This window comes from Uloborus diversus, chromosome 4, assembly GCF_026930045.1.
Source record: "Uloborus diversus isolate 005 chromosome 4, Udiv.v.3.1, whole genome shotgun sequence".
Taxonomy (NCBI): Eukaryota; Metazoa; Arthropoda; class Arachnida; order Araneae; family Uloboridae; genus Uloborus; species Uloborus diversus.
Window position 1 is genome coordinate 5,766,585 of NC_072734.1, and position 26,985 is coordinate 5,793,569.

Consider the following 26,985-nt stretch of genomic DNA (forward strand, 5'->3'; position numbering starts at 1 on the left):
GTTTTATTTGAGTAACAACAAGTGGCGTCCGTGATATTTGAACTTTGTATTTTTTGATTCGAATAGCGAATATGTCTGACAACGAAGACAAAGATGATGCCGTTATCACTCAGAAATTCGACAAATTTGAAAGATTACGGAAAGAAAGAACTAATTTACGAAGGTTATTTACCACGACTTGTAATCAATTTGAAAGAACACAGAAAGAAGAAGTCGGAGGTAATGAACTTGGCGCAATTTTTAATAAGTTGGCGGATAAAGCCGAGCGTTTATTTAGTGCTGATGCTCAATTATTGGAAATTTACGGGCAAAGCGATAAGGAATATGATGAAATGGAAACGTATAGAGATCGCTTTATTGAACTTAAAACAGAATATGAGCATTGTTTACGGCGTAGTACGATTGGCGCTTCTTCGCCAATTGATACAGCTACGATTGGGAAGTTGAAGCTTCCAAAAATTGAATTGAAAGAATATGACCTAATGCCAAGAACATGGGTTGCCTTTTGGGCGCAATACAGTCGTATTCATGAAGATACTAGTATATTAGAAGAGGATAAGTTTCAGTATCTTCTGTCATCATTGAAGCCTACTTCGAAAGCACGCAATATAGTAGAAAGTTATCCACCATCTAAGAAAAATTATGCCAAGGTTATCGAACATCTCGAGTCCAGGTTTGGCAGACGTGATTTATTAATTGACGTGTTTATACGAGATCTTTTAACATTGGTAAACAACCGAGCTAACATTAAGCTTTCTGATTTGTACGACAAGCTCGGTTCGTGTTTAAGAGCTCTGGAAACATTAGGCGTCACTACGCAAAATTATGCTGCCATGTTGTATCCGGTTGTGGAGTCGTGTCTTCCAACTGATGTATTAAAGGCTTGGGATAGATATTTATTAAACAGTGAGGTGGATGATGAAGAAACCGTCCAAATTACGAAAGAGAAACTGTTGGAAAGGTTGATGTCATTTCTTCGTCGCGAGATAGAAGGGGAAGAACATCGGGCTTTAGCTGAAAGAGCTTTTGGTCAACCCGCAAAAGGTAAGAAGGAATCTTCAAACAAAGATGAACCTACAGCAATGAGTTTAATATCTTCTTACGAAAGGCCTTGTAAGACTGAGTGCATTTTTTGTCAGAAACGTCATGACAGTCAAGACTGTCATAAAGCTGCCTCTATGAGTACAGAAGAAAAAAAATCAATTGTAATACGTAGACGCTGCTTCTTGGTGTGCTTGAAGATTGGACACATGGCGAAAAACTGTCGCAGTAATATTCATTGCCTTGTATGTGGAAAGCGACACTACGTAATTTTGTGCCCAGAATTGCCTAGAAAAAATAAGGTTCAACTCCCTAATGAATCAAAGATAGAAGTGAATACGTCCACTTTATTTACGGAACTTACACCTCAGAAGGTTATATATTTGAAAACAATATTGATACGTTTAAGAAATGGAAATCAAGAAATTTATGTCAGAGCTCTCCTTGATGATGGATCACAGCGATCTTACGTAACCAACCAAGTAGTTAAAGAGTTAAGGTTAAAGCCTTCAGGTACAGAGTTATTGTCCCAAGGACTATTTGGTGGTAAGCAAACAGCTGAAGTTAAACATGGTCGCTATGACATCAACGTTCAGAGTATCGATAGAAGGTTTTCGTGCAACATGTCAATTTTGGACCAGCCCAAGATATGTTCTTCTTTGCCTCGCATACGTGACCCAGATTTAGTACAAGAATTAAAACGTCGAGGAATTGAACTAACAGACATAGGTCCAGAAACTCCTCCTATTGACATGCTCATCGGTGCTGACTTTCTGGGAGGAATATTAACAGGAAGAATAGAAGTTCTGCCATCTGGTATAACAGCCGTAGAAACGAAACTCGGATGGAGTGTTTTAGGTCCAGGAAAGAAGAGCAGCATAAATATGGTATCGCTATGTATGCATCACTCAGAGATACACAAAATTTGGGACTTGGAATCTTTGGGTATAACAGATCCCACTGAGAGGAAAACAACTAAGGAGCTAGATGAAGAAACGGTCACATTTTTTCAAGAGACAATTCGGAAAACTGGAAACAGGTATGAGGTGGCTCTTCCATGGACATCCTCACTTGCATGATGGATACGACCAGGCAGAAGCAAGACTTCGCACCGTTACAAAGCGTCTTTTGAAAGACAATTACTACGAACTGTATGATGGTGTCTTACAGCAGTGGAAGAATGATAACATCATAGAAGAGGTGACAGAAACTGAACTGTCAAGTTCAAAGGCTTGTCATTATTTGCCACATCATCCAGTCGTTAAATCATCAAGCGCTACCACGAAGGTCAGGCCAGTCTTTGACGCTTCATGCAAACGCCCCGGATATGCCTCCTTAAATGACTGTCTTAGTACAGGACCAAGTTTATTAAGTGAAATCCCTCGCCTCATAAGTAAATTTCCTTGTGGTGCCATTGGAGTAATTGCAGACATTAAACAAGCATTTCTTCAACTCTCTTTAGCTTCCAAAGATAGAGACTACCTAAGATTCCTTTGGTGGGAAGACAAAGAACACACTAAGATGAAATTTTACAGGCATTGTCGTGTTGTTTTCGGCGTTTCATCAAGCCCCTTCTTATTAAATGCCACGATTAAATTTCATCTTGAATCGCAGGAATTCCAATCAATAGTCCTGCAAAACACGATCAATCGAATGAAAGAAGGATTTTATGTAGACAACTTAGTCACGAGTGTGAATACCAGCGAAGAACTGGAACAATTAAAATCGCAAGCTATAGAAGTAATGCAAAAGGGTTCCTTTGAATTGAGATGCTGGGCTTACAGTGGAATTGAAGAAAGCATAGATCAGAATGTACTTGGCCTGAAATGGGACACTCATGCAGATGAACTTTATTGTGCTGGCTGTAAAACGACTTCAGAAAAGGTCCTTTCAAAGAGAAAGCTTCTCTCTGTAGTTAACAGCATATACGATCCTATTGGATTTACGTCACCTGCAACTCTACTTCCAAAATTATTGCTTCAAGAAGCTTGGAAAAACAAGATAGGCTGGGACGACGATCTGCCTCTAAATATTCAACATAGATATCAACACTGGGTGAAGCATATTGATCTCATAGAACAGTGCAGAATACCTCGTCGATTAATGCTAGGAACTCTTGAGAATACAAGCCTGCATGTCTTTACCGATGCTTCCGCAGATGCATACGCTTGCTGTGTATACTTACGCTCTGAAGAAGAAACGGGAACCTCTGTCCAATTAATAACTGCCAAAGCCAGAGTAGCTCCGATGAAAAGACCGACGATTCCACGCTTAGAGTTGCTTGGAGCTACAATGGGTGCAAGAATAGCAAGTACCGTTTTAGAAGCAATACAGCAACCTTTAAAAATTTCCTTTTGGGTCGATTCAATGGTTGTTCTAAGTTGGATAACGAAAGGAGAACCGTGGAATACTTTCGTCGGTAACCGGGTTAAAGAAATACGTCAACTTACAAATGTCGATAGTTGGAGATTTGTACCAGGATCTATGAATCCGGCCGACTTGCCCTCGCGTTCTTGTAATTGGAAGGAGCTGATAGATAGTCGATGGTGGGAGGGTCCCACTTGGCTACAAGAAACAGAAAATACCTGGCCAAATACTGAGATTACGATGCCTGAAGAAGCTTTAGTTGAAAGAAAGAAAAGTGTTATCTGCAGCACGAATATTAACTTACAGGAAAACTTCAGCAAGAAGCTTCTATACTTTTCTAAGTACAGCAAAGTTATAAGAATGGTAGCTTGGATGCTGAGATTTATAAATAATGCTAGGAATAAGTCCACCCGAGTTATCTCCGAGTTAACATGTGAAGAAATACAGAAGGCAGAACTCGCCGTCATTAAATTGGTACAAACAGAACTGCATGCTGAATTGAAGGAAAAATACTCGAAGTCTATACGATTTTCCGAACAGTCTGGAGTTTTAAAAGTTGAAACTAAGTTAGTTTTGGGTGAAGACCCAGAAGATTTTCAAAAACCAACCGTACTACCAGATCATCCCATCGTGAGACTGTACATCGAATACGTTCATAAAGCTTTGATGCATAGTGGTGTTCAGACAACTCTGAATCATATTCGAGAGCTCTACTGGATTCCTCGCGGTCGGAGGGTTGTTAGAGAGGTTATAAGCAAGTGTGTGATCTGCAAGCGACATTCAAGCAAGCCAGTACAGCCGAATACAGCGCCTCCACCCATTGATAGAACAAAACGCATTTCTGCATTCCAAGTCACTGGTGTAGATTTGGCGGGACCTTTACACTTACGTCAGGGTACCAAGGCATGGATTGTTTTGTTCACATGTGCTGTATATAGAGCCATTCACCTAGAGCTCGTCACGTCATTGTCAGCTGAAGCATTCCGGCAAGCAATGAGAAGATTCTTCGCTAGAAGAGGGAGATGCTCTGTAATGTATTCTGACAATGGGGGGTCAAATTTTACTGGAACAGCACGAGCGCTTCAATCATTGAATTGGGAGGAAAAACAATCTGAATGTGCCTTGCAAAACATCAAATGGCATTTTAGCCCACCCACCGCGCCATGGTATGGTGGTTGGTGGGAGAGAATGGTACGTAGTATTAAACAAATTTTACGAAAGTGCTTGGGAAAGGCTTGCGTGACATACGAAGAGATGCTCACGGTGTTGTGCGAAGCAGAAAGTGTCATTAATGAGAGACCACTCACCTATATCTCGGACGATCCGAATGAAATGACACCTGTAACTCCAGCTCATTTCATACAAGACATAAGAGGATCAGAAACACATGACTTGGACATCCTTGACTCCCAGCATTTATTAAAAAGAGTGCGTTATGTACAAAGTTTGCGCGATAATTTTCGAAAACGCTTCCAGAAGGAATATTTAGGTGAACTTGTACGTAATCCAAAATCTAGATCAAAACAGCAGGAAATTTCGGTGGGAGAAATAGTTCTCATAGGATGTGAGGACACTAAGAGATTGAACTGGCCATTAGGTCGTGTTGTTGAACTGTATCCTGGCAGGGATGGTATCCAAAGAATTGCCAAACTACGAGTTGCTAATGGCTACCTCGTTAGACCTTTGCAGAGGCTGTATCCTCTCGAAATGTCAATCAGTGATTTGCCATCAGACCTAGCAGCAAATGGAAAGGAGGTAGCAGCTAATATCGATTCAGGGTACTTGGAGTCCACAGCAGCTTCTATTCCAAAAACCCTCAACCCTAACGCTGAGATTTTCATTCCCATGACCGAGGTACCTCAACCAGTGAAACAAACCCGCAGTGGTCGACGAATATTCCCTCCACAACGTTTGGACTTGTAGACTTCAATTATTTTTTTTCTCGTACTGTGACTTTAAAATTGTGTTAACTATTATTTGCATTATTCATCATTGTCTTTCATTTTGTTATAATTTGAAATTATTTATTATGTATTTTATTTTATTGTAGTTTTGTATTGCGACCAGCTTTATTTGCAATACAAAAGGTGGGAGTATGTTGAAACTCGTTTGATAATTTGGCAACACTGTTTTTACTATAGTTATGTTTAGTAAATCTGGCAACGGAAAAATGTTTAGAATTACTTTCGTTTGAACTGTCGTTATTATACGTCCTACATGGTTCTAAGCTAATTATATACGATTATTATACGTTTTAAGTTGCTCAATATGTTTAAGAATTATATCCTGTGTATGTCATGTCGTCTACAATAAATTGTATACCCGGGATTTACGAAGTTTTATTTGAGTAACAACAACCAGATCGCAGAAGTGTTGCTGAAACATCTTTTGGCTCTCTAGACATCTTACGATACAACTGCTATAATAATTAAGTAACCAAAACTCCTTCTTCAAAATTTAAAACCTGGCAACTCTTCCACTTACAAGTGCAATCATAGACTAATAATAAGAGTAGACCGAGCTTTCCCAGACTTGCTGATGAAAAAATTGGTTCATGGATACATCATGTGACTGGTGGGAGGCTTGGCGAAAACTTTGGCAGCATGGTTGCTAGATGGCAACATTATCAATAGTTTGCCACTCGACATGTATTTTAAGAAGTAATGTGTTTTCATTATTATTTTTTTCTCAGGTGCAGAGATTGAACTGTTTTTCTTTTAGTTATGCATTATTTTGACATTAGTAATTAGTTTTTGATCACAGTTTTCAGTAACTTTTATTTCATTTGGAACTGCTACGTCAGCGTTGGCGTGAATGTAATGGCGTAAACGTTTTGTGTTAACGCAAAAATGTACTAATCGGTGTCTTAAATTGAAATTGTAGGTAAAAATCTTACCGCTTGCCGATTCTTTTTGCGCGCTTGCATCTCTAATTGCTCAGTGAGTTATTGAAATTGACTAAAGAAAATGCACAGTGCAGCTAAACGAAAAACGCACTATATTAGCAAAATATTTACAACTCAGAATAACAGATTTACAAATCGGACTCCATAAAAGATCATTTTTCCGTGTTCCATCAATTCTATTTATTTTGTTTCTCGCGGGCGTTGATCGTAGCGCCCGCTGTTGCTAGGATATCCACCAGTCACATGGTTTTGTTTATGAGCAGCAAAAGGGTTGCCATAGCTCGGTCTATTCTTATTATCAGTCTATGAGTGCAATAGCTTCACAGCATCCATTTTGTGTTTATCCAAAAGTACAACAATGGCTTAAGAAAAACATGACTCCAATTAAATGGGGATGTGTTATGGAAGAAGGTGGACTGTTCACAACGCTTTTGTCACTTCCCGAAGCTTCCGAAAGAATTCTGCTTATAATGTTTTGTGACAACAAATTAACAATGATTATGTGAGATTGTGATTTAGATGCCAATGAAAACGCAGACTTCCAAGTTTTGCATGCATTGTTTATGTGAAACATGTAAAAATTCAGTTACTGTGCACAGTTTCGAAGATGAGGATGATGATATTGAACAATGATGCTTTCTTTCTAGATTTTTACTGACATTACTATCTTCTATTTATATATTTATCAGTTTTTATAGTTCTAAATGAATGATATTTTGCTTTTTTTTTTTTTTGAAAAGTCTTCATAAGGTCACTTTTTCCCTTATCATATTCTTATTCCAAAGCTGGAATAGCAAAATTTCTTTCAAAAAGCGAGTAAAATCTACTAGGTTATTCAATAAATGGAAGAAATCAATCATTTCGCAGTTCTTACTTTAGAAAGAATACCAAAAAAAAAAACACTTTATTTTAATAGCTTATTTGCTCTGCTGAATATTACGTAGAAAATAGAAATTTTAGCTTTTTGTGTCAAAACAATTGTTTGAACTCTTTTATTGGTTATTTTAGGGTATATATCAAAAGAGTATTAATTTTAGATCATACAGGTTTTTTTAGAATTAAAAAGTCTTCATTTTTGACCGAGTTATGAGAAAGGAAAAAATTACTAGGCGGCTATCTTTGATCCGCCATTTTGGCTGGAAGCTCACATCTAAACTTAGGGGACTTTTTAGTATTTATTCTAGATTAGGGATGAGGTGCCGCCCTTCCCCACCCCCCGATACACACGCAAAATATATATATTTTTGAAGAAACTTTTAAACAAAACAAAATTCCACTAAATGCGAAAAATAATATGCCAAAGCAATAAACTAAGCTCTTCAAGGTCATATAAATTCAAAATAATCCACCAAAAAATGAAACAAACCATTAAATAACATAAATTTTTTTATTAAAATGTAAAAAAATCCACGTCCACAGTTAAAGAGCATTAACAGCTCCATTAAAATAATTGAAAAAAAGTATGCCGAATAAATATATCAAGCCATTAAAAACATTGAAATATAAAATCAAAGCATATTTGGCAAACATGGCGGCGATGTAAGCAATATTTTTCTGTTATCGCCAAGGTAGAAGGTACACAGTTTGACAAGCACCAATTCTACATTATTTCGCCAAAAGTGAAAGAAAAATAGCAAAACCAAAATCCAAAATAACAATAGCAAAAATACAAAAACTTTAGTAAAAAGATTTGAACGACGCGTGATCATATACAAATAATCAAGATTTGGTGACACTGAACATCGATTCTCCCAATTAATCGATATTTTTCAAAGCTTTTATAACCCACCGGCCCCTTAAATTCCTTCTATCCAAAACCATGGTCGGCTCGATCAAACTTTTATGTTCTAATTTGAAAATCAATACGTTGAAGTTATTCTTTTAAGGTTTTGTCGGAAACTTGCTTAATATTCTAACAAGAAAATTTCGAAAATAAAAATGGCGAAACTTTGGAAGAATTCCAAATTTCGTCTGTGGAATATCGAACAACACGTAGGAATTCATTATAAATTCATTAGAACATTTCTCGCATGATGAAACATACCTTCAACTAGTACACATGCAAACACGAGACAAATTATATGTTTCATGTTTTAAAAAGTAAACATTAAAAAAAAAAAAACATTCATTTAAAGTCGATTTAGAAAAAAAATCAACTTTGAGTATGAAATCACGCAATTTTCTCGTTTGTTTAAATAGAAGTACATTCCATGCACTTTTCTAAACAGATGCTAGAGTTCTTGAATGCACGATATTTTATCGAGGCTCAGGTATGTAATTGCCAAAAATAAAATAAAATCTATTATTTATTTTTTCGTAGCTTAACATTTAAGTGTTATGTTTTAATATCGGGCACGTAGCGATTGATCAAATATTGGTTTTTCTTCACAAAAACCAAGTGGCAGATACTCTGTTAAATTTTGTGTTTAATAATTAAGTCGATGCTGTTTCAAAGGACTTTTCGTGACTTTTGTGATATTTTTGAAACTATTTTTTTACTTCCTTTTTTACAAAAAGGAAGTATTGTATACGCAAAAAAATTTTCACTCAAAAATCGGCCTTAATTTCCATTTAGCTCACCCCCGAATGAAAGTTGAGTTTTTTTTTTCGACCCGACCACACGTGGATATATGCCAAGGAACGTACAGACACCCGAAATATCCATTTTGACGATCCCCAAGTTAATTACAACGAGTTTTCTCGTGACGTCAGTATTACATATGTATGTGCGTATGTGTGTATGCATCTCGCATAACTCAAGAACGGTATGTCCTAGAAAGTTGAAATTTGGCACAAAGACTCCAAGTGAGGTCTAGTTGTGCACCTTCTCTTTTGGTTGCATTCGGATGTTCCAAAGGGAGTGTTTTACACCTTTTTGGGGTAAAATCATTGTTAATTTCAATGTAAACTTAAGCGGTGCTAGATTTTGGCAAACACTTGACAATATATCTTCAAGCTTTTGGTCGCCAAGTTCTGTCGCCAACTTGGCGACGAATTTGGCGGTTTTTTTTTTTTTAATCTGGTTTCAGTTTGGCCATATTTAGAGAGTTAACCATTGAATCACATTAAAACTGCCAATATTGGGAAAATTTATCTGTATAAAGCGTTTTCTTTGCTTCGGTTCGCAACAGACTTGGAATGAAAGTATTTCAAGTGTTTTTTTGCTCACTCCGAGGCTCTATTATCTTTAAATTGGAGTAAAAGGAAGTCATGTGACGCACACACCAGCTCGTTTTAAAACCGCGATTGCATCTATTACATCAGCTTCTGCACAACTTGGTTACTTCATATGCAAAATTACTTTGAGTAGTAATGTTGTGTTCAATGTTCAAGTTTGAAATATTTTTTTACAAAATGTTTATACCTGTAATTCATTTTCTGGTTTTATTTCTATCAAGTAGCTAGATAAATTGAATAAGGCAAATTATAAACCGCGATTGAAAGAAGATTAAGTTTCGTAAACACGAAAAGCAATTTAAATGCTCAGTCAGTTATTAGTTCTTCAAACAATACATTTCCTCTTTCAAAGGATATTTATGTGAAACTAATGTTAAGGTAGCTATAAGAAATAAAAGTAAATAATCTTAAATTGGTACTAATATTGTAAACTGTAGAAACGTAATTGGGTATCCATTCAAACAAAGGCTACCGAAATTGTTAATGAAAATTAGCCGGTAGCCAATAACAATGAAAAATCTGATGCCTCATTTTAAAATATTTGTCATAGCTTTGACTCCAAGCTTTATTGATTAAAAAATATTAACCAAGGTTTAAAAGAAATAATCTACAGGAATGGAATAAAAAGTAAGACACCATTTATTTCTTCTCTGCAAATATTTTGTTAAGCGTTTTATCAACAGTGGCATCTCAGACCGGTGAAATAATATATTTGGCTTAGATCTGAATCTGGCAACAAGAAAAATTTGCTTCTAAGGACGTAAAGAGGACGAATTTTGTTGAGTTTTTCCCATAGACTAATAATAAGAGTAGACCGAGCTATGGCAACCCTTATGCTGCTCATAAACCAAACCATGTGACTGGTGGATATCCTAGCAACAGCGGGCGTTGATCGTAGCAGACGATCAATACCAGCGCGAAATAAAATAAATAGAATTGATGGAACACGGAAGAATGATCTTTTATGGAGTCCGATTTGTAAATTTGTTATTCTAAGTTGTAAATATTTGTTAATATAGTGAGTTTTTCGTTTAGATATATTGTGCATTTTCTTTAGTCAATTTCAATAACTCTCTAAGCAATAAAAGATGCAAGCGACCAAGAAGAATCAGCAAACGGTAAGATTTTTACCTACAGTTTCAATTTAAGATACCGATTAGTACATTTTTGCGTTAACGCAAAACGTTTACGCCATTTCGTTCACGCCAACGCTGACAGCTCCAAATGAAATAAAAGTTACCGAAAACTGATCAAAAACTGTTACTAATGTCAAAATAATGCATAACTAAAAGAAAAACAGTTCAATCTCTGCACCTGGAAGTTTTTTTTAATGAAAACACATTGTCTTAAAATACATGTCGAGTGCCAAACTATAGATAATGCTGCCATCTAGCAACCATGCTGCCAAAGTCTTCGCCAAGCCCTTCCACTAGTCACATGATACATCTATGAACCAATTTTCTTTATCAGCAAGAATGAGAAAGCTCGGTCTACTCTTATTATTAGTCTATGGTTTTTCCCTCGCATGATGAAGTTTGAAAGACTGGAGATTAAATATGTTTTAATTTTAGGAAAGTTCGTAAACGGTAAGAGGAAAATTATCTTATGTAAACAATAAATACATTGAAAACTAAAAACATGCTTGGAAGTTTGTTTTCATTTCACTTCAAACAGGACAAAAATTTCATAATGAGTAAAATAAACAAATTTTCTAAAAGCTTTAGAAAATGCTTTTTTAGAATGATAAAAACGAAGTTTAAAAATGACTTTTTATCGCGCAAAAATTTTAGAAACTTGATTCATGTTTAATTTGGGAAGCTTTTAAATATTTAATATTCATTCCTTTAAAATAATTCTTGGTTGGTTCTTATTTCGGTCTGATAAATTAATGTAATTTTGTATAAGGAAATAGCATTACAGGCATAAGAACACATCTTTGCAATTCGCAACTCCAACAAACTATAGGGGGCGCTGCAGTCACTGTCTAATGGCGGATGAAAAAACTAAAACAAACTCACGCTGTAGCATATAAATTGCTTCTAAACTTAGGAAATGATAGATATTTTTGTTCGCATGTATGATTTTTTGTTCTTTATTCATTTGAAGAGATTTTTCAAAATCTTTTGGTTATTCTGACCCATGTAGAAAGAGATTAGAAATCAAAAAGTATTACGAAAGTAAAAAATTATGCAGAACACACAGTAAGTTGTTCTGAAGCAGCCATTTTCACGATGTTGAATTCGGAATTCATAAATTTTTGGTTCGCTTCGAACGGCATTTTCATTTTGTACCGTTTTTTTTCTATACATTAGTACATATTATGTCCAGTTTCGTGACATTTCCGGCATTTGTTGACATATTTGTGACATTTCTGGCATTTGTTGACATTTTTGTCACATAGTGCACAGACGTGACAGACTGTCAAGAGTAACATTTAACACTAGATAATTTATTTCTATGACTATATGATTGGATATCAAAAGAAATCATCATGCATTTAATTCATTCGTCATGGAAATGATTTAACTGATATGCGAAATCTTGTCAAGATACATTATTCTTTCACACAATTTTAAAACCATAACCCTATAAACAGATTTTTGGCGAATCTCTTCCACCGATAATGACAGCTTTTGGAGCGCAATAAAGTTAAGTTGGCGCGATATTGTAGCGATAAAAATTCCAAACTTTTATTTTTTATTGTTCAAATTCTTAACGTTCTTTCTGGATTTTTCAATCTGTTCTGCGATAAATATTTTCAAGAAAATTTATTTGCATACTGTCCATTTCAGTTGGATGCTGTTTTTTTTTCATCGAATTGAAAAACTGATATTTATTCAAATTCACTCAGAACAAGATAAATAAAATGTGTACTCACAGTTTATATCAGATATTCTTGATGTTACGCTGTTGCGAATGACGATTCCAAATGATGAATTACGCAAAAAAAAAAAAAAAAAAAAAAAAAAAAAAATACACATAACAAATTGTTTGTTATGCCCAAAATGAACACATGGAACGCAATGTTTTAGTTTTTTCGGCAGTTTGTAAATATCCGAAAGGTAGCGTATTCGAGCTCTGGAGTTGCGAATAGCGTACTGATTGACCAATAGTAAATGTACGATTTTATTGTAATCCGCTTGATTGGTTTCATGTTTTAAAATATCAGGTAGAAATAACAATGATGGTTGTGGAGAAATTAAAGAAATATTTTAATTAAAGCAGTTTTGTTTCGTACCAGTACTTAAAAAAAAAAAATTAAGCATTTTTAAACCCGAATTCAAGAGGCCAAAATTCAAATTAATTTTTTTATTATTTTTTTATTTAAAAAGAATAAACACAAAACACACATGGTATGCGAATTCAAGGGAACGCAACATCGCGATTCGTCCATTAATTCTTTGATTTAATAAAAAATTAACATCTTTTAAAAAATGCGTAGACGTACCCACATTTTCGATCCAAGAAGCTATTTGCAAGACAATAAATTTCTTTTTCACTTTATAAAACATGCAAAATGGAAGAAATTACATATGTTCCTTTTAAAATCATAATATTAATGGATACGGCATGTAGTATCAAAATGTTATCTCAACTGTATCATAGTTTTAAAAACAAATCAGCTACTGCTTTGAAATTTGCAAAAATATCGTTTCTGAATTCTTCAATAAAACCTTTATGTTATGAAGCAATGAATTTCTTAATTACGCAATATTTTGTAGTTAAAATATTAATTAATTAATAAAAACTCAAATAAGGTATGGGTTTATTCAATAACCTTACCCTCGTGCTATAATTACTTTTAAGAGGTCCTTATTAAAATCGCTCATTTTATAGCATCTCGGTGAAATTATATGAAGTTCAGTATTTAAGTGGCTTAATATGTTAAGGTATTTTATGTCCACATTCAAAGTATCTAATTAAAATAAGTGCCCAATATTAGTGCGTAATATTTAAAAGTAAGATGAATTGGCTTTAAGGGAAAAAGGCATTTAAAAAAAGAGTCATGAAAACTTGATTATGAAACATCGTGTGTGTGTGTGTGTGTGTGTGTGTGGAAGAGGGGGGGGGAATGCTTTTCAATTTCCGGGGCCCCTCAAATATTATTTATTTATCCGCCCCTGCTCTGTACGGCACTAATTTTAGTTAGAAATACGATCGAGCAGGAATTCTCATACTTTCATAAAATGGCTTGATTGCGCTCAAAAAGAATACTCCCCCTTAGTATCATACCGAGTGCTCGGTATGCGGCACTTATTTTAATTAGATATACGATCGAGCGTGAATTCTTTTCCGTATACACCTGTACAAGATTGTAATATAATATTACAGATTCAGCAGATTAAAATGAAAGAAAATAATTTCTTAAATTAAAAAAAAAAACTTTTTTGCTTTGTGTTCTATAAAAATGGATCAGTTTGATCTTTCATTTCTAAAATACTTTTTTCATCATACTTTCAAAGAATGACTTGATCCCCCTTAGTGCCTTACCAACAGTGGCGGCGCTAGGCGTCGGCGACGTCGGCGACTGCCGACGGCCTCGCGCAGATAGGGCCTCGCAAAATTCTCAGAAGTTTTAAGAAGCTTCCATGTTTTCAAATGAAGCTCTTGTTAAATACAACAGACACAAAAGTGATCAAAAGAATGAGTGAAGAGCCAGCCATAGCAAATGCGGGGCGCGATTGGAGAATTCTGTGGGGGCCTTTTACAAAATGATTGTACAAATTTGAGTGTCCGCGTCGATTTTTCCGACGCGGACAAAGATTTGAAACTGTTGCAATTATCCATCTTCTTTCAAGTTTCTACATCGCGTTTTATTTTATTTATTTATTTATTTTATTTATTTTTTTTTGAAAGAAATTAATAAGTGGAATTTATTTTGAAAAGAAATATTTAAAATAAAAATATTAAATGGACAGCGTATTTATTGATCAGCTAACTCTGTTCCCCCCACCCCCGTCCCAGTTCTTTTCTTTTTTCTCTTGTTTCCCAAGTTCGTCTAACAATAAGAAAATATTCAAAATGCTGCTGCTTCGAACCCTCCCCCCCCCCCCACTCACACACACACTCACTGAAAGCATTATGGAGCATCTGAAATTTCGTTTCCAGATCTTAAACTTCGCGATATTTCCAGCTGAAAGCCCCCAAATACTCAACAACATCGAAAATCGCTTAAAATTGCGTTTTTGTAGCTTGAATTTTAAAAATTACCGAGCCTAATATTACAAATTATGGCCTTACAATCGCATTTTTAAGGCTTGAATTTCAGAAAATATTCCTTCAAGGGTCCCCATAAAGCCTTTCTTTTACATCATAAGCAATTACGTTTTTTAAACTACATTAAACAGAAAGTTTAAGTGGAGTGACTCCTAAATATAAAATATTGCTTAAGTTTTTAGGACCATAATTTTCAAAATTTTTCGAGGGAAGACTCAATTCCTTCCCGTAAAATCTTCAGTTTGTCTAAAATTCTGTTTGTGAAAGTTCAATTTCGAGAACTTGCACGGGGGAGGAGGAATTAATTTCGACCTATTTTTGAAAAAAAAAAAAAAAGAAAGAAAGAAAGAAAGAAATTGATCCAGGACTGTCTCTGACCATAAAGTCAATAAATAATGGCCTACATTGCGTTTTTAAGGCTTCGATTTCTACAAATTTCCGCTGAGACCCCTGTACATTTTTCCCCATACCATTAGCAAAGAAAGCCAAAAATGGCTTTTTTAAAGTACAAATTTGAAAAAAAATTCCGGGGAAAACCCCCAGACCCCCCCTTTTTATCAGGTCATTTTCCCCCCTTTAATGTGCTGCCCCTTCCCCCCACCACAAAAAAAAAAACTTCTTTTTGATTGCGCTTCTAGTAACGAAATGTTTTTGTCCTAGCAATTAAGTGAATTGGGAACTCTAAGGGCCAATAGTTAGTACAGAAATTAATTCCATGAATTTAATTATTTGTCTGAGAATATTTTATGACTAAAAGGGCCTCGCAAAACTGCATCGCCGACGTCTACTTTTGCTCTCGCGCCGCCACTGCTTACCAAGTACTCGGTATACGGCACTAATTTTAGTTAGAATTACGATCGAGCCCGAGCGTGAATTCTTTTCAATAGATACCTGTACCTGATTGTAATATAATATTACAGATCCAGAAGATTAAAATGTTAGAAAGAGAGAAAGTGAATTCCTTTAATAGAAAAAAATCTATTTCTTTGTGCCCTCGAAAAGGGATCAGTTTGATCCTCCATTTCTAAAAGATTTTCTTTATCATACTCTCAAAGAATGACTTATTGGGCTCAAAAAGAATACTCCCCCTTCTTCGGTTGAACCAATTGCCGGAATAAATACATTTTTCGATAAAAATCAGTCAATTTCAATAGCGTCGTCCCGCGCCAAGAACACTTCAACCTCCCCCATTCAACGTATGGTCAGTCATTCAATGACATCTTCCAAATCCGGCATAAGAGGTCATTGCACTTTTGACACGTCACCGCACTTTATGAAGAATTATTCTACCCTTACTCGACCCAAGGGGTAAAAAGAGGAAGCAGATTTTTTCTCCCCTTTTCCTCATCCCTCCTCTCATCCACCCTTTGGCTCTCTGTGTTCCGCAGAATCCCAACCGGGGATGCAAAGGGGTCGGGAGAAGCATTACAAAAGAAATCAGCCATTATTGAGGAAAAAAAGGGGGGAGGGAGCTTGAATAGGGAATAAAATGTCTCGGTGAGGCAGAGATTGTAGATTTTTTCCTTTTTTCCTCTGGCTTTGTTCGGAAATTGGGGGGTTTTATGGCGGAAAAAGAAAGGGCCGGTGAGGGATGCAGGTTAGAATTTCAAAGTAACTCTAAACTCCCATGATCTTGGGCAACGGTCGTTTCCCATGCCTTCGACGTCCGGTACCTCGCACCTGCAAGAGTTGCGATGCTAAATTGTAGGAGGAAATCTTACATTTGTCAGTGAAAGTATTCCACATATCTGTTAGTTGAAACTATTAGTAAGTTGCAACGGTCATTTCCCATGCCTTGAGCTTCTGGTACCTGCAAAAAACGTGTACTGCTAAATCGTAGGATGATATCATACATTTGTCAGTGAAAGTATTCTACATATCTGTTATTTGAAACTATTAGTAAGTTGCAATGGTCATTTCCCATGCCTTGAACTTGTGATACCTGCAAAAAACGTGTACTGTTAAATCGTAGGATGAAATCTTACATTTGTTAGTGAAAGTATTCCACATATCTGTTAGTTGAAACTATTAGTAAGTTGCAACGGCCATTTCCCAATGCTTTGAACTTCTGGTACCTGCAAAAAACGTGCACTGTTAAATCGTAGGATGATATCATGCATTTATCAGTGAAACTCGATTTGTCTGTTAGTTTGCAACGGTTATTCCCAATGCCTTGAACGTTCGTAACATCTGCAAAAACTTGCAGTACTAAAGCGTAGGATGATATAATAGGTTTGTCAGTGACAAAACCCAATATCCATCTATTAGTTGCAATTATTAGTAAATGGCAAAGTTTATTCCCAATGCCTTGAGCGTCCGGCATCTAACACCTACAAAAACTTACAATACTAAATCGTAGGATAATATCATAGATTTGTCAACGAAAATACCCGAAATATCTGTTAGTTGCGATTATTAGTTAGTAGCAGCGGTCATTTCCCATGCCTTGACTGTCATACCTTACATCACCTGCGAAGCTAAATCAGAGAATGGTATCATAAATTTGTCAGTGAAACTGCTCGATAAATCTATTAGTCGAAACTATTAGTTAATTGCAACAGTCATTTCCCATTCTTTGAATGCTTGGAATATTACACCATGCAAAATCTTGCCCGATTAACCGTAGGATGATATCATTCATTAGTCAGTTAAAATGAAACTGATGGATTTTCTCGCTGCAACTCTTTGTTAATGGCAACGGTCATTTCCCATACCTTGACTGTCTGATACTTCATACCTGCGAAGCTAAATCAGAGGGTAATATCATATATTTGTCAGAGAAACTTTTCGGTATATCTGTTAGCTTAAACTGGTGACTGGTGTCTCAGCCAGGGGGAAGATTTTGGTGTCAACCCTTCAGAACCTTTGGTTTTAACACATATTGCTAATTCTAGTACGGTAGATTTTAGATAAAAGGATGGTTTTGTCCAAAAATCCTACCTGGAAAGTAATTTCTCATTTCACTTCTGGTTGACACTATTAGTTAAATACAAATACAAATACAAAAGTGACGACCAGCAACAGGCTCTGGGCCCAGCTAGACTGGTCCTAGTCAATTTAATCCCCAGTGAAGATCAATGGCCCTCTTAAAACTATCTACTCCCTTGCTCATTACCATCCCTTCCGGTAAGCTGTTCCAAGGTTCCACTACCCTGCTAAGATAATAATTTTTCCTAATATCCATGCTAGCCTGAGATTTAAATAGCTTAAAACAATGACCCCTTGTCCTGTTTTCAGTGCTAAACTTCAGCCCCGTAACATCTTTCATTTTAATAAATTTAAACAACTGAATCATCGCCCCTCGTTCTCTTCTTTGCTCAAGACTGTACATTTTTAGCCTTCTAAACCTGGAATCATAGTCTAAATGAGAAAGTCCATTTATTAGCCTTGTAACCCGCCTTTGAACCCTTTCCAATACATTAATATCTTTCAATTGCAACGGTCGTTTTCCATGTTCAATATCTAGCACCTGCAAGGCTTGAGATGCTAAATCGTCGGATGATATCATAAATTTGTCAGTGAAACTATTCGAGAAATCTTTTAGTAGAAACTGAGCTGGTATTTTACTAAAAGTAATGCGACATTATACTTTGTAAAAATAGCCGGCTGCAAGGGCGGATTCAGGCATTCAGGGGAGAGTCAAAGGGTCAGCTGACCCCCCTGTGACAAAAAGTTTATTATGATTTTTATAAAACTTTAATGTTTTAGAATTCACATCCGAAAAAATAATACATGAAATCAACATTAACCTTTTTTTTTTTTTTTTTTTGCTTTGTTCAGTTAGGTATTTCTTCTCAACGCGTCATTATTCAAGTGATTGACAGGGCTCATTTAGTATGCTATTGCTAGATTTTGAGTTTTTTTATACATTTTTGAAAGAACAATTACCTCAAATGGTTTTTCAGAGCACTCTTCCACTTCAAACCACATCTCATGTACGTGTATATGTGTGTTGAGTGTACTCTTTCCAACTGTTTTATAGCTGTAATCTCATGTATTCAAAGCTTACGGTAACGTGACCAGCCTGTCTGACTAAAGAAATGTAACTTTTGTAGAAAATTTGAGGGAATATGATCCATGGGGCGCAGGTTGCGCCATTGAAAAATTTAGGGGGGGGGGTGATTTAAAAGATTTTGATTTCATTGGGGGGGGGGGGGTGCTCCGTAGCATATGAGAAGTGCGCCACCCTCTTTGGGGGAACGTGCACTCCTGCTTAACTGATACTTTTTTTGCGTTGGAGGTATAATAACAAGGGCCATTGAAACTAGACCCCCCTTACAAAAATTTCTGGATCTGCCCTTGGGCTGGTGGCGTGATGGTAAGGCGCTGGCCTTCTACGCCTTGGACCGTATTCGTCTGGCTTTGAATTCCCTCGGCAAAATGAAATTCCTAGTGCAGTTTCGCATCAAGAAGAGCCCAGGTGCCTCCATCTGGTGGAAACTGTGCGTCAAAAACCACTTGTGTCATGCATCAGCGCCTTGATGGTGTCACATGAAAGACTGATGCCTTGTTGGGGAGTGCGCTAGGTCTGGTAAAGGCCAAATGGCTTGTCGCACAGCCCCATTGGAAACCAAAAAAAAAAAAAAAAAAACTTTATAAAAATAGATATAATGACTAATGCAAGTGTGATTTTGTGCCAAACAAAGAGCTAACCGATTACACAGAAACAATGGCAGATCAAGGGAGGGCAACTCGGAACCGACATTTTTTCAATATTGAGGTCCAAAAAACGCAATTTTAAACGATCTTCGATAATTTTTTTTATTAGATTCAAATTTCTCTCTCTTTTTTTTTTTTTTTTTTGCAAGTTAACACATTATAAGTGTTGAAAAATGTGTAAAATTTTATAATTTTTATTTTTATAAAATCAGATTGTCAATTTGTTGCTTATTATCATTATTAAATTTGTATTTATTTATTTTATCTTAATTTTTACTTTCTTCTATATCTAATATATAGAAGAAAGTATTGGATTCGTGCAAATTTTCGAATTTCGAATTTTGACGGATTCGAACGTTTTGAGGTGTGCTGAGTCCATTTCGACTATTTTTGGAAAATGTCTGTCTGTCTGTGTGTATGTGTGTGTGTGTGTGTGTGTATGTGTGTGTATGTGTGTGTGTATGTGTGTCACGTCTGTGTGTGACCAGTTTTTTGTGGCCGCTCTACAGCAAAAACTACCGCATGAAATTGAACGAAATTTGGTACACATATGTGCCCCTATGTGAACTTGTGCCCATTGGTTTTTGGCGCGAATTCCTCCAAGGGGGGTGGAGCAATGGGACGTTTTTTGAGTTACGCGTGCTTGCTATTCCTCAGGAAGTAACAGACGGAATCAAACAAAATTTGGTCCATATGTTGCCCCTAACAGGAGCAGGTGTTGATTCAATTTTGGTGTCAATAGCTCAAACGGGGTTTGAGTTATAGAACGTTTTTTGTCGTCAATTATGACTGCTGTATCTCAAGAAATAACGAACGGAATCAAACAAAAATTTTTTGACAAGTAGCCCTTAGTGGGTATAAGAGCTGATTTTATTTTGGTGTCAACAGCTAAAAAGGGGGGGTAGCGCAATCGCCCGTTCTTTTTTTCCATTGTGAGTGCCCTATCTCAAGAAGTAATGCAACGTTCTGGTTGAAATTTGGAATATATGTGAATCCATACGTAAACAGGCTTTGGTTCAATTTTGACTCCAATCGCTCCAAGAGGTGTTGATTTTTTTTTTTTTTTTGCGAATAAAAATAGCTTTATTAATGCAACAATAAGAAAGATAAATCGTAATAGATTGTCGTCTGCGTATTTCTCGTGATTTTAATTGTATGGAAATGATCGGAAATATTATCTCAATGATTTAAAATTTTTAACTGTTGCCATCTTATGTTTGTTAACAAATGAAATATTTGTAATTAATTCAAGCAAGGCTTTTAAAATAACTTTCAATTTTCGCTCTTTGCTTTGCTTTTACAATAATTCAGACATTGGGATGGCCGTCAAGTTTTTGCATGTGTAATTTTGTTTTTGTCAGGAATATTGCTTCCTCGTCAAGCATGGGGAGGGATCAGAAAAAGGAAAAATATAGAAGAAAGTTTCGTAATGGCCACAACATACTAGTTTAATTCTTTTGTTACTAAATAGTTAGTCTACAATGAAGTGTTATATGGATGCTTCCCTTGCCAAATCGATTAACTCCATAAAATAAAAAGTCGAGAAAAGTGACGAAGAAGACAGTGTTATCCATAGGAGTGAATGGGCCCTCGTGTTACATTTTCTGCCATCGCAGGATCAGAGATGTAGTGAACCAAAAGTTTAATATAAATTCACATTTTACACTGTAAAAAAATTCCGAAACGTTACTAAATATTTCCGTGTAACGTTTTGGGATTTCAATGGTTTTTACCCACTTCCAGGAAAAATCAAGTATCATTGTCGAAAAGTTTCCTGACTTGCTACAGGTTGCACGAATGCAGAATTCTCGCTGTTGTGAAAATTATTTTTAGCTCCCAGTTTAAAGATTAACTGAGCGTATATATAGAGTGTATCGTCTTCTGTACGATTATTTCCCGTTTATGCTGATTAAGCACCTAAAGGTAGCTAATAAGTATGGACTGTGTTGCTTTTCAAGAATTTCTAGCGAGTAATATTCTTGATACTTGCTTGCAATTCTGGCTTAGCTTTGGCTATGTTAGCATTACTGCTTATGGAACTTCCTTTATAAATCAGGAAGGTGACAGGCTATTGTATTATACCTACCTAAGTTTACTCTAAAGTTCCAGAAACACAACTGGCGTTAAACGGGAAGGTTTCTGAATTTTTCAGGAAACTTCAGGGATAACTTTAGGAAGGTAGCTGACTTTTAGCGGAAAACGTTTCTGGTTTTTTTTTAAAGGTATCTTACTGGCAGAAATTGGGCACATCAGCTGCCCATTATTTTCCAGGAACGTTTCTGAATCGTTTTTACAGTGTAAGCATTGATTAAGCACTATTAAAGCAGAAATGAGGATTTTTTTTAAAAGTGGAGTTAATCGATTTGGCAACTGAGGCATCAATATAATACTTACAGGAAATAAACTTACACAAAATATTTTCATTTAGTTAAAAACTGAAAGTAAAAAACATTTTTAAATATACTATCATTCTCTGTGTGAAGTTTTAAAACAATATTTAATTAGAATAATCGTTACACAATAAAAATTAAAAAAAAAATAATAAGCGGGCTTATAAGTTTTTTCGTGTCTATCTCACTTTAAAATTTGAGTGAGCTGTTTTATATTCGGGAAAAAAATATTTTTCCTATGACGCAATTGCTATATCATTCGAACTGACGCGGTATAGGTTACAACCCCTTCAATGTAATTGGTATATACGTATATTAGGGTGTCCCAAAAAAATGAAAGTCAATTTTTGAAGTCGCACACCCTTTTATATTTTTTCTTTTATGTCACAACAAAATTGAAAGGCTCGGGACAGAAATGTGACAAGCCACAAGGAGTGACTTTTTGGTCAAAATTTTTGTTTCGCATAACTAAAATGGGGTCGTTTCCAAAATTTTAAAAGTATTTTTTTCTGAAAGAACATGCTTAAAAACATAGGATCTCACCATTTTAATCTTATACATATAAAATCTGAGTATCTATCTATCTATCTATGTCCAAGCTTCTTCTCCCGAACGACAGTGAACTGACCATCGAACCAGGTATCGATGGATTCGTAATCCTCCCGTCTTCATGTTTGGCTATTTAACATAATTCTCCGATAAAAATTAGCGGAGATATCAATTAAAAACTTTTAATTATGACTCTTAGATTTCAACTTATACATATAAAATCTGAGTATCTATCTATCTATCTATGTCCAAGCTTCTTCTCCCGAACGACAGTGAACTGACCATCGAACCAGGTATCGATGGATTCGTCATCTTCCCGTCTTCATGTTTGGCTATTTAACATAATCCTCCGATAATAATTAGCGGAGATATCAATTAAAAATTATTAATTATGACTCTTAGATTTCAAAATAAAATCCATATTTTTCGAAGGCTTTCCTCCACTCAAATTATTATTCAGTGCTTCAACTCAACTTTCCGGATGAACGCTTTTATTAAAATTTATAGCGTGAAGAAAATCATTGAGATTTGAAAGATCTGTTGCCATTTTTTTCCTCGAATATGAACAGGTAAAATTCTTGTTTTTGTTTTGAGGCTTTTCCTGTAATCGGGATTTGAAATGTTTACTTTTTGGGTTTTTTTCCGCAATCTGCCGCAAAAATTCACTGACTTTTTTTTTTTTGGTTCAAGCCTGAGTGTTGAACTCGCGTCACTTAACATAACTTTTATTTTCGAGGAGGACCGTGCACGTCGTAAAGTAAATGAGTAATTTACAAGTTATTTGAGTTCTTTGAGGGTTTGTACCTGGAAAACGGATTGATGTAATTCTTGTACGACCATGTGGATAGAATCCATCCAAATATTTATCTGAGTGGTATGTTGCATTAATAAACACCCGGGCAACGCCGGGTAGTAGACTATTTTATGTAAAAAGCGGATTGTTATTGTGCATAAATATTTCCGATATAGTCTATCAGATGTAATTCAGTTTAACGTGAGTAAAGATTATAGTTGATAATGCATATATTTTCCCCTTTTGTGCTGACTGAAAATGTACTCATAACTTGTATCATTGATAACGATTATTAACGTTGATGAGGTGTTTTGGCAAAAATATGTTTTACTGGTGTTTTGCAAACCTTGCTTTACGCGCATTTCTTTATTCCTTAACGCGTTAGAAACTAGTGTCAGTGTACTACAAAAGCATCAACTGGACTGCTCTTACATTTTTTAGGTAGCCCGTGCAACGCCGGGCACGCAGCTAGTATATAAATAATTTGTTTAAGTTTAATATTTTAAAAAATTACTTAAATCGGTGCGTTTTCATTGTTTACATTTCTTGCCGATGACATCACAAATAATGAAATGACATTCTGTTTTGCCATTCACAGAGTAAAATATTTAATTCGCATCTTTACTCACGTGTATTGGCAACGATATGGTTGATAGCAAGCGTAGAGCGCAATTTTAATTCGCTTCTTGATTATCATAACGTGGAAACGTGGTACAAAATGCGCCAAAGAACATCATTTGTGACGTCATCAAGACCACGCCTTGTTTGCAAAATCGGACATTTTAAAAAATTAATTAAAAAATAACTGTTGGGGAAAATGAAAGAATTTTCTGGGTCCATGTTTTTTTTTTCCGCTTATTCTATCAATTTCAGTGACTAAAAGTACTTTTTGACTGAAGGAAACAACCCCATTGAAATACATGACAATGGATTATGTCATTTGGAGAAAAACGCATCTGGTTTTAGTATTGCAGAATATAGAATGTATAATACCTTTAAAAAATTCTACAAATATTTTTTATAAGTTGGAAATTGGCCTACTGAAAAAATTCACATCATATGGCATATCACATTCTTCCCCCGAGCCCTTCAATTGCAAAAAAAAAAAGTTTTATGTAATTTGAGCAACGGCAACCCGTGCCGACTTGCGTCTGAAAGTCAGATCAGTATGTGTACCGGGCCGAATGAAAAAAAAACTTCTTTTTGGAAGCTCGAAATTTTATGTTGAAAAAACGTTGCCCCCTATCGCCCCACATGTACCACAAAAATATTTGTTCCAATTTAATAAAAAAAAAGTTAAAAAAACTTTTAAAAAAACCACGTTTTTGTAGCAAAATGAACTAAAGAGTAAAAAATAATCTTTGGATGCTAGTAATTGACCAAACACTTAAATTTAATGCAATAAAAAAGTGGGCTGCTGTCTATATTTACATTTTTGCATGGCAACAACTGGAAGAAATTCAAGATAACTGATACGAAGCCCCCCACGCTTTTTTGTATTACATTAAAATGAAGTGTTTGGTCAATAACTATCATCCAGAGATTATTTTTTACTTTTTAGTTCACTTTGCTACAAAAGCGTGCTTTTTTTTTTTTTTTAGTTTTTTAAACTATTATTTTCTTTTTCTTTTTTTCTTTCTTTCTTTTTTTTTTTTTTTTTTTTTTTTTTTTTTGTTAATTTAAATTGTTTTACGAAAAAAATATTCATTTCAACATAATTCAAAATCTTTTATGTTCATGAAATTTACCCCAAAAAAAGTGATTAAAGGTCTCGGGCAGCATTCGAAGTGCGGTCTCTCCAACTAAAAAAAGAATAACTATACCACTTAAAGTGTAATAGCTGAGATCTAAAAACATTCAACTGCGCTGATAAATTGCCTGTCGAGAATTTGAACGGAAAATTTAAAAATAAAAAATTAATTTGAATTTTGACCTCTTGAATTCAAATTATGTTTTTCGCAATCAGGAGTGTGTGTGTGTGTGTAGGCATGTGTGTTTATGCATGTGTGGGGTGTGTGTGTGTGTGTGTTTGTGTGTAGGGGTATGTGTATGTGTGTGTAGGCATGTGTGTTTGTGTCTGTGTGCAGGCATGAGTGTGTGGGTAGTTGTGTGCAGGTGTGTGTGTGTTTGTGTAGGTGTGTGTATGTATGCGTGTGTGTATGTGTTTGTGTATGTGTGTGTAGGTGTATGTATGTACATATGTGTGTGTGTAGGATATTGACGCCACCTGGAGACGGTTTTCGCTATAGGAGCAGCATCGTGAGGATCCGGTCGACGGTGATGCTGCAGAGGGTGCTGGTGGGAAAATAAAATGATAGCACGCCAAAAACAGTCAAATGAAAGCAATAAGCAATTGTGATTGCTCAAAAAAAAAAAAAAAAAAAAAGTAATAAATAAAAAAAAAAAGGTCGATTTACTTCAAAAAACATCGCCACCCAAGTCATTTTTATCTGTATATAATTAGACAGTACTGCTAGTTTTAAAACGAAAGCAAAAATAGAGTTGTAAACAGAATGATTTTCAAACGAAAAAAAAAAATTTGGGGGTGGGGGTGAGATGCATTGGACAGAGGGTGAAATGTTTACTCTCTCTCATGTGAAATTTTTGAAACAGATTGAGCAGGTTTTGATTCAAAATGCCTCAAATATAAATGTCCAATTGGGTTGTCCACAAAAAATGTCATGCTTATATGGGGGGGGGGGAGAGGTCGTGAAATGGTGACAATTCGTGACAAGGGGGAGGGAGGATGTAACAGGAAGTGTAATATCACTCATTTTTTCTAACAATATGCTTAGGAAAAAATGCTTGACATGTGACAACAGGAGGGGGGGTAAAGTGAAGTGTGACACTTTGTGGCAAAGAAGGGAGGAAGGTAGGTCGATTTTTGAAAAAAAAGAGACATCTTTTATGGACTGCCCCAGGCCCGTGTCCAGAATTTCACAAAGGGAGGGGTTTCAAAGATCTTTTAAAAATCATTTCTCGCAATGGCATGAACCTTGTACGAAATAATTCATTTCTGTTTTATGGTTATAATCAAGCAATGGAATACTTTAGGGGTCAAGGCCACCGAGGCATTTATTTTACTATTTCTAGGAAGAGATAACAAGTATAGTATTACATACATGTAGGGAAGTTTAGGTTTCTCCAATTAGGTAAATTCTGGCTACGCTAGTCGATATAATGTTGTTTTAAAGCTTCTTCAGAATCAAGCCTTTTATCTGCTAAAAACATCGCACATTGCAGAAAGTATTAAAAATTTCGCACAAATATTTTTTTCTTACATGCTGTAGTATACCAAACATTATTCCGTATTTAATGTTTTGTATTGTCAGGCTATTCAGTGGTTCTTTTGCCACTGGTTTTCTAACATACAATTTTGGTCAGCGAAGAGTGGGTACTCGTAAACGGGGTCGTTTCCGAAATTTTAAAAGTATTTTTTTTTTGAAAGAACATGCTTAAAAACATAGGATCTAACTATTTTTTTAAATAATTTGTTTAAGTTTAATATTTTTAAAAAATTACTTAAATCGGTGCGCTTTCACTGTTTCGTTCTTGCCGATGACATCACAAATGATGAATTGCCATTCTGCGTTGCCATTCGCAGAGCAAAATATTTAATTCGCATCTTTACTCACGTGTATTAGCAACGATATGGTTGATAGCAAGCGTAGAGCGCAATTTTAATTCGCTTCTTGATTATCATAACGTGGAAAACGCGGTACAAAATGCGCCAAAGAGCATCAATTGTGACGTCATCAAGACCACGCCTTGTTTGCAAAATCGGACAGTTTAAAAAATTGATTAAAAAATAACTGTTGGGAAAATGAAAGAATTTTCTGGGTCCATGTAATTATTATTTTTTGCTTTTTCTATCAATTTCAGTGACG

The 26,985-nt window shown here is 35.6% G+C and overlaps 1 protein-coding gene across 1 annotated transcript in view; it reads left to right on the forward strand.

Moving 5' to 3' along the window:
• Nucleotides 1-2,120, forward strand: part of LOC129219776 (general transcription and DNA repair factor IIH helicase subunit XPD-like) — a 137,971-nt gene extending 135,851 nt beyond the window's left edge. Inside the window, exon 23 of the mRNA XM_054854074.1 lies at nt 1,683-2,120. Coding sequence (XP_054710049.1) covers nt 1,683-2,120 — 438 coding nt within the window. The remainder of the gene's footprint in view (nt 1-1,682) is intronic.
• The last annotated feature ends 24,865 nt before the right edge of the window (nt 2,121-26,985 follow it).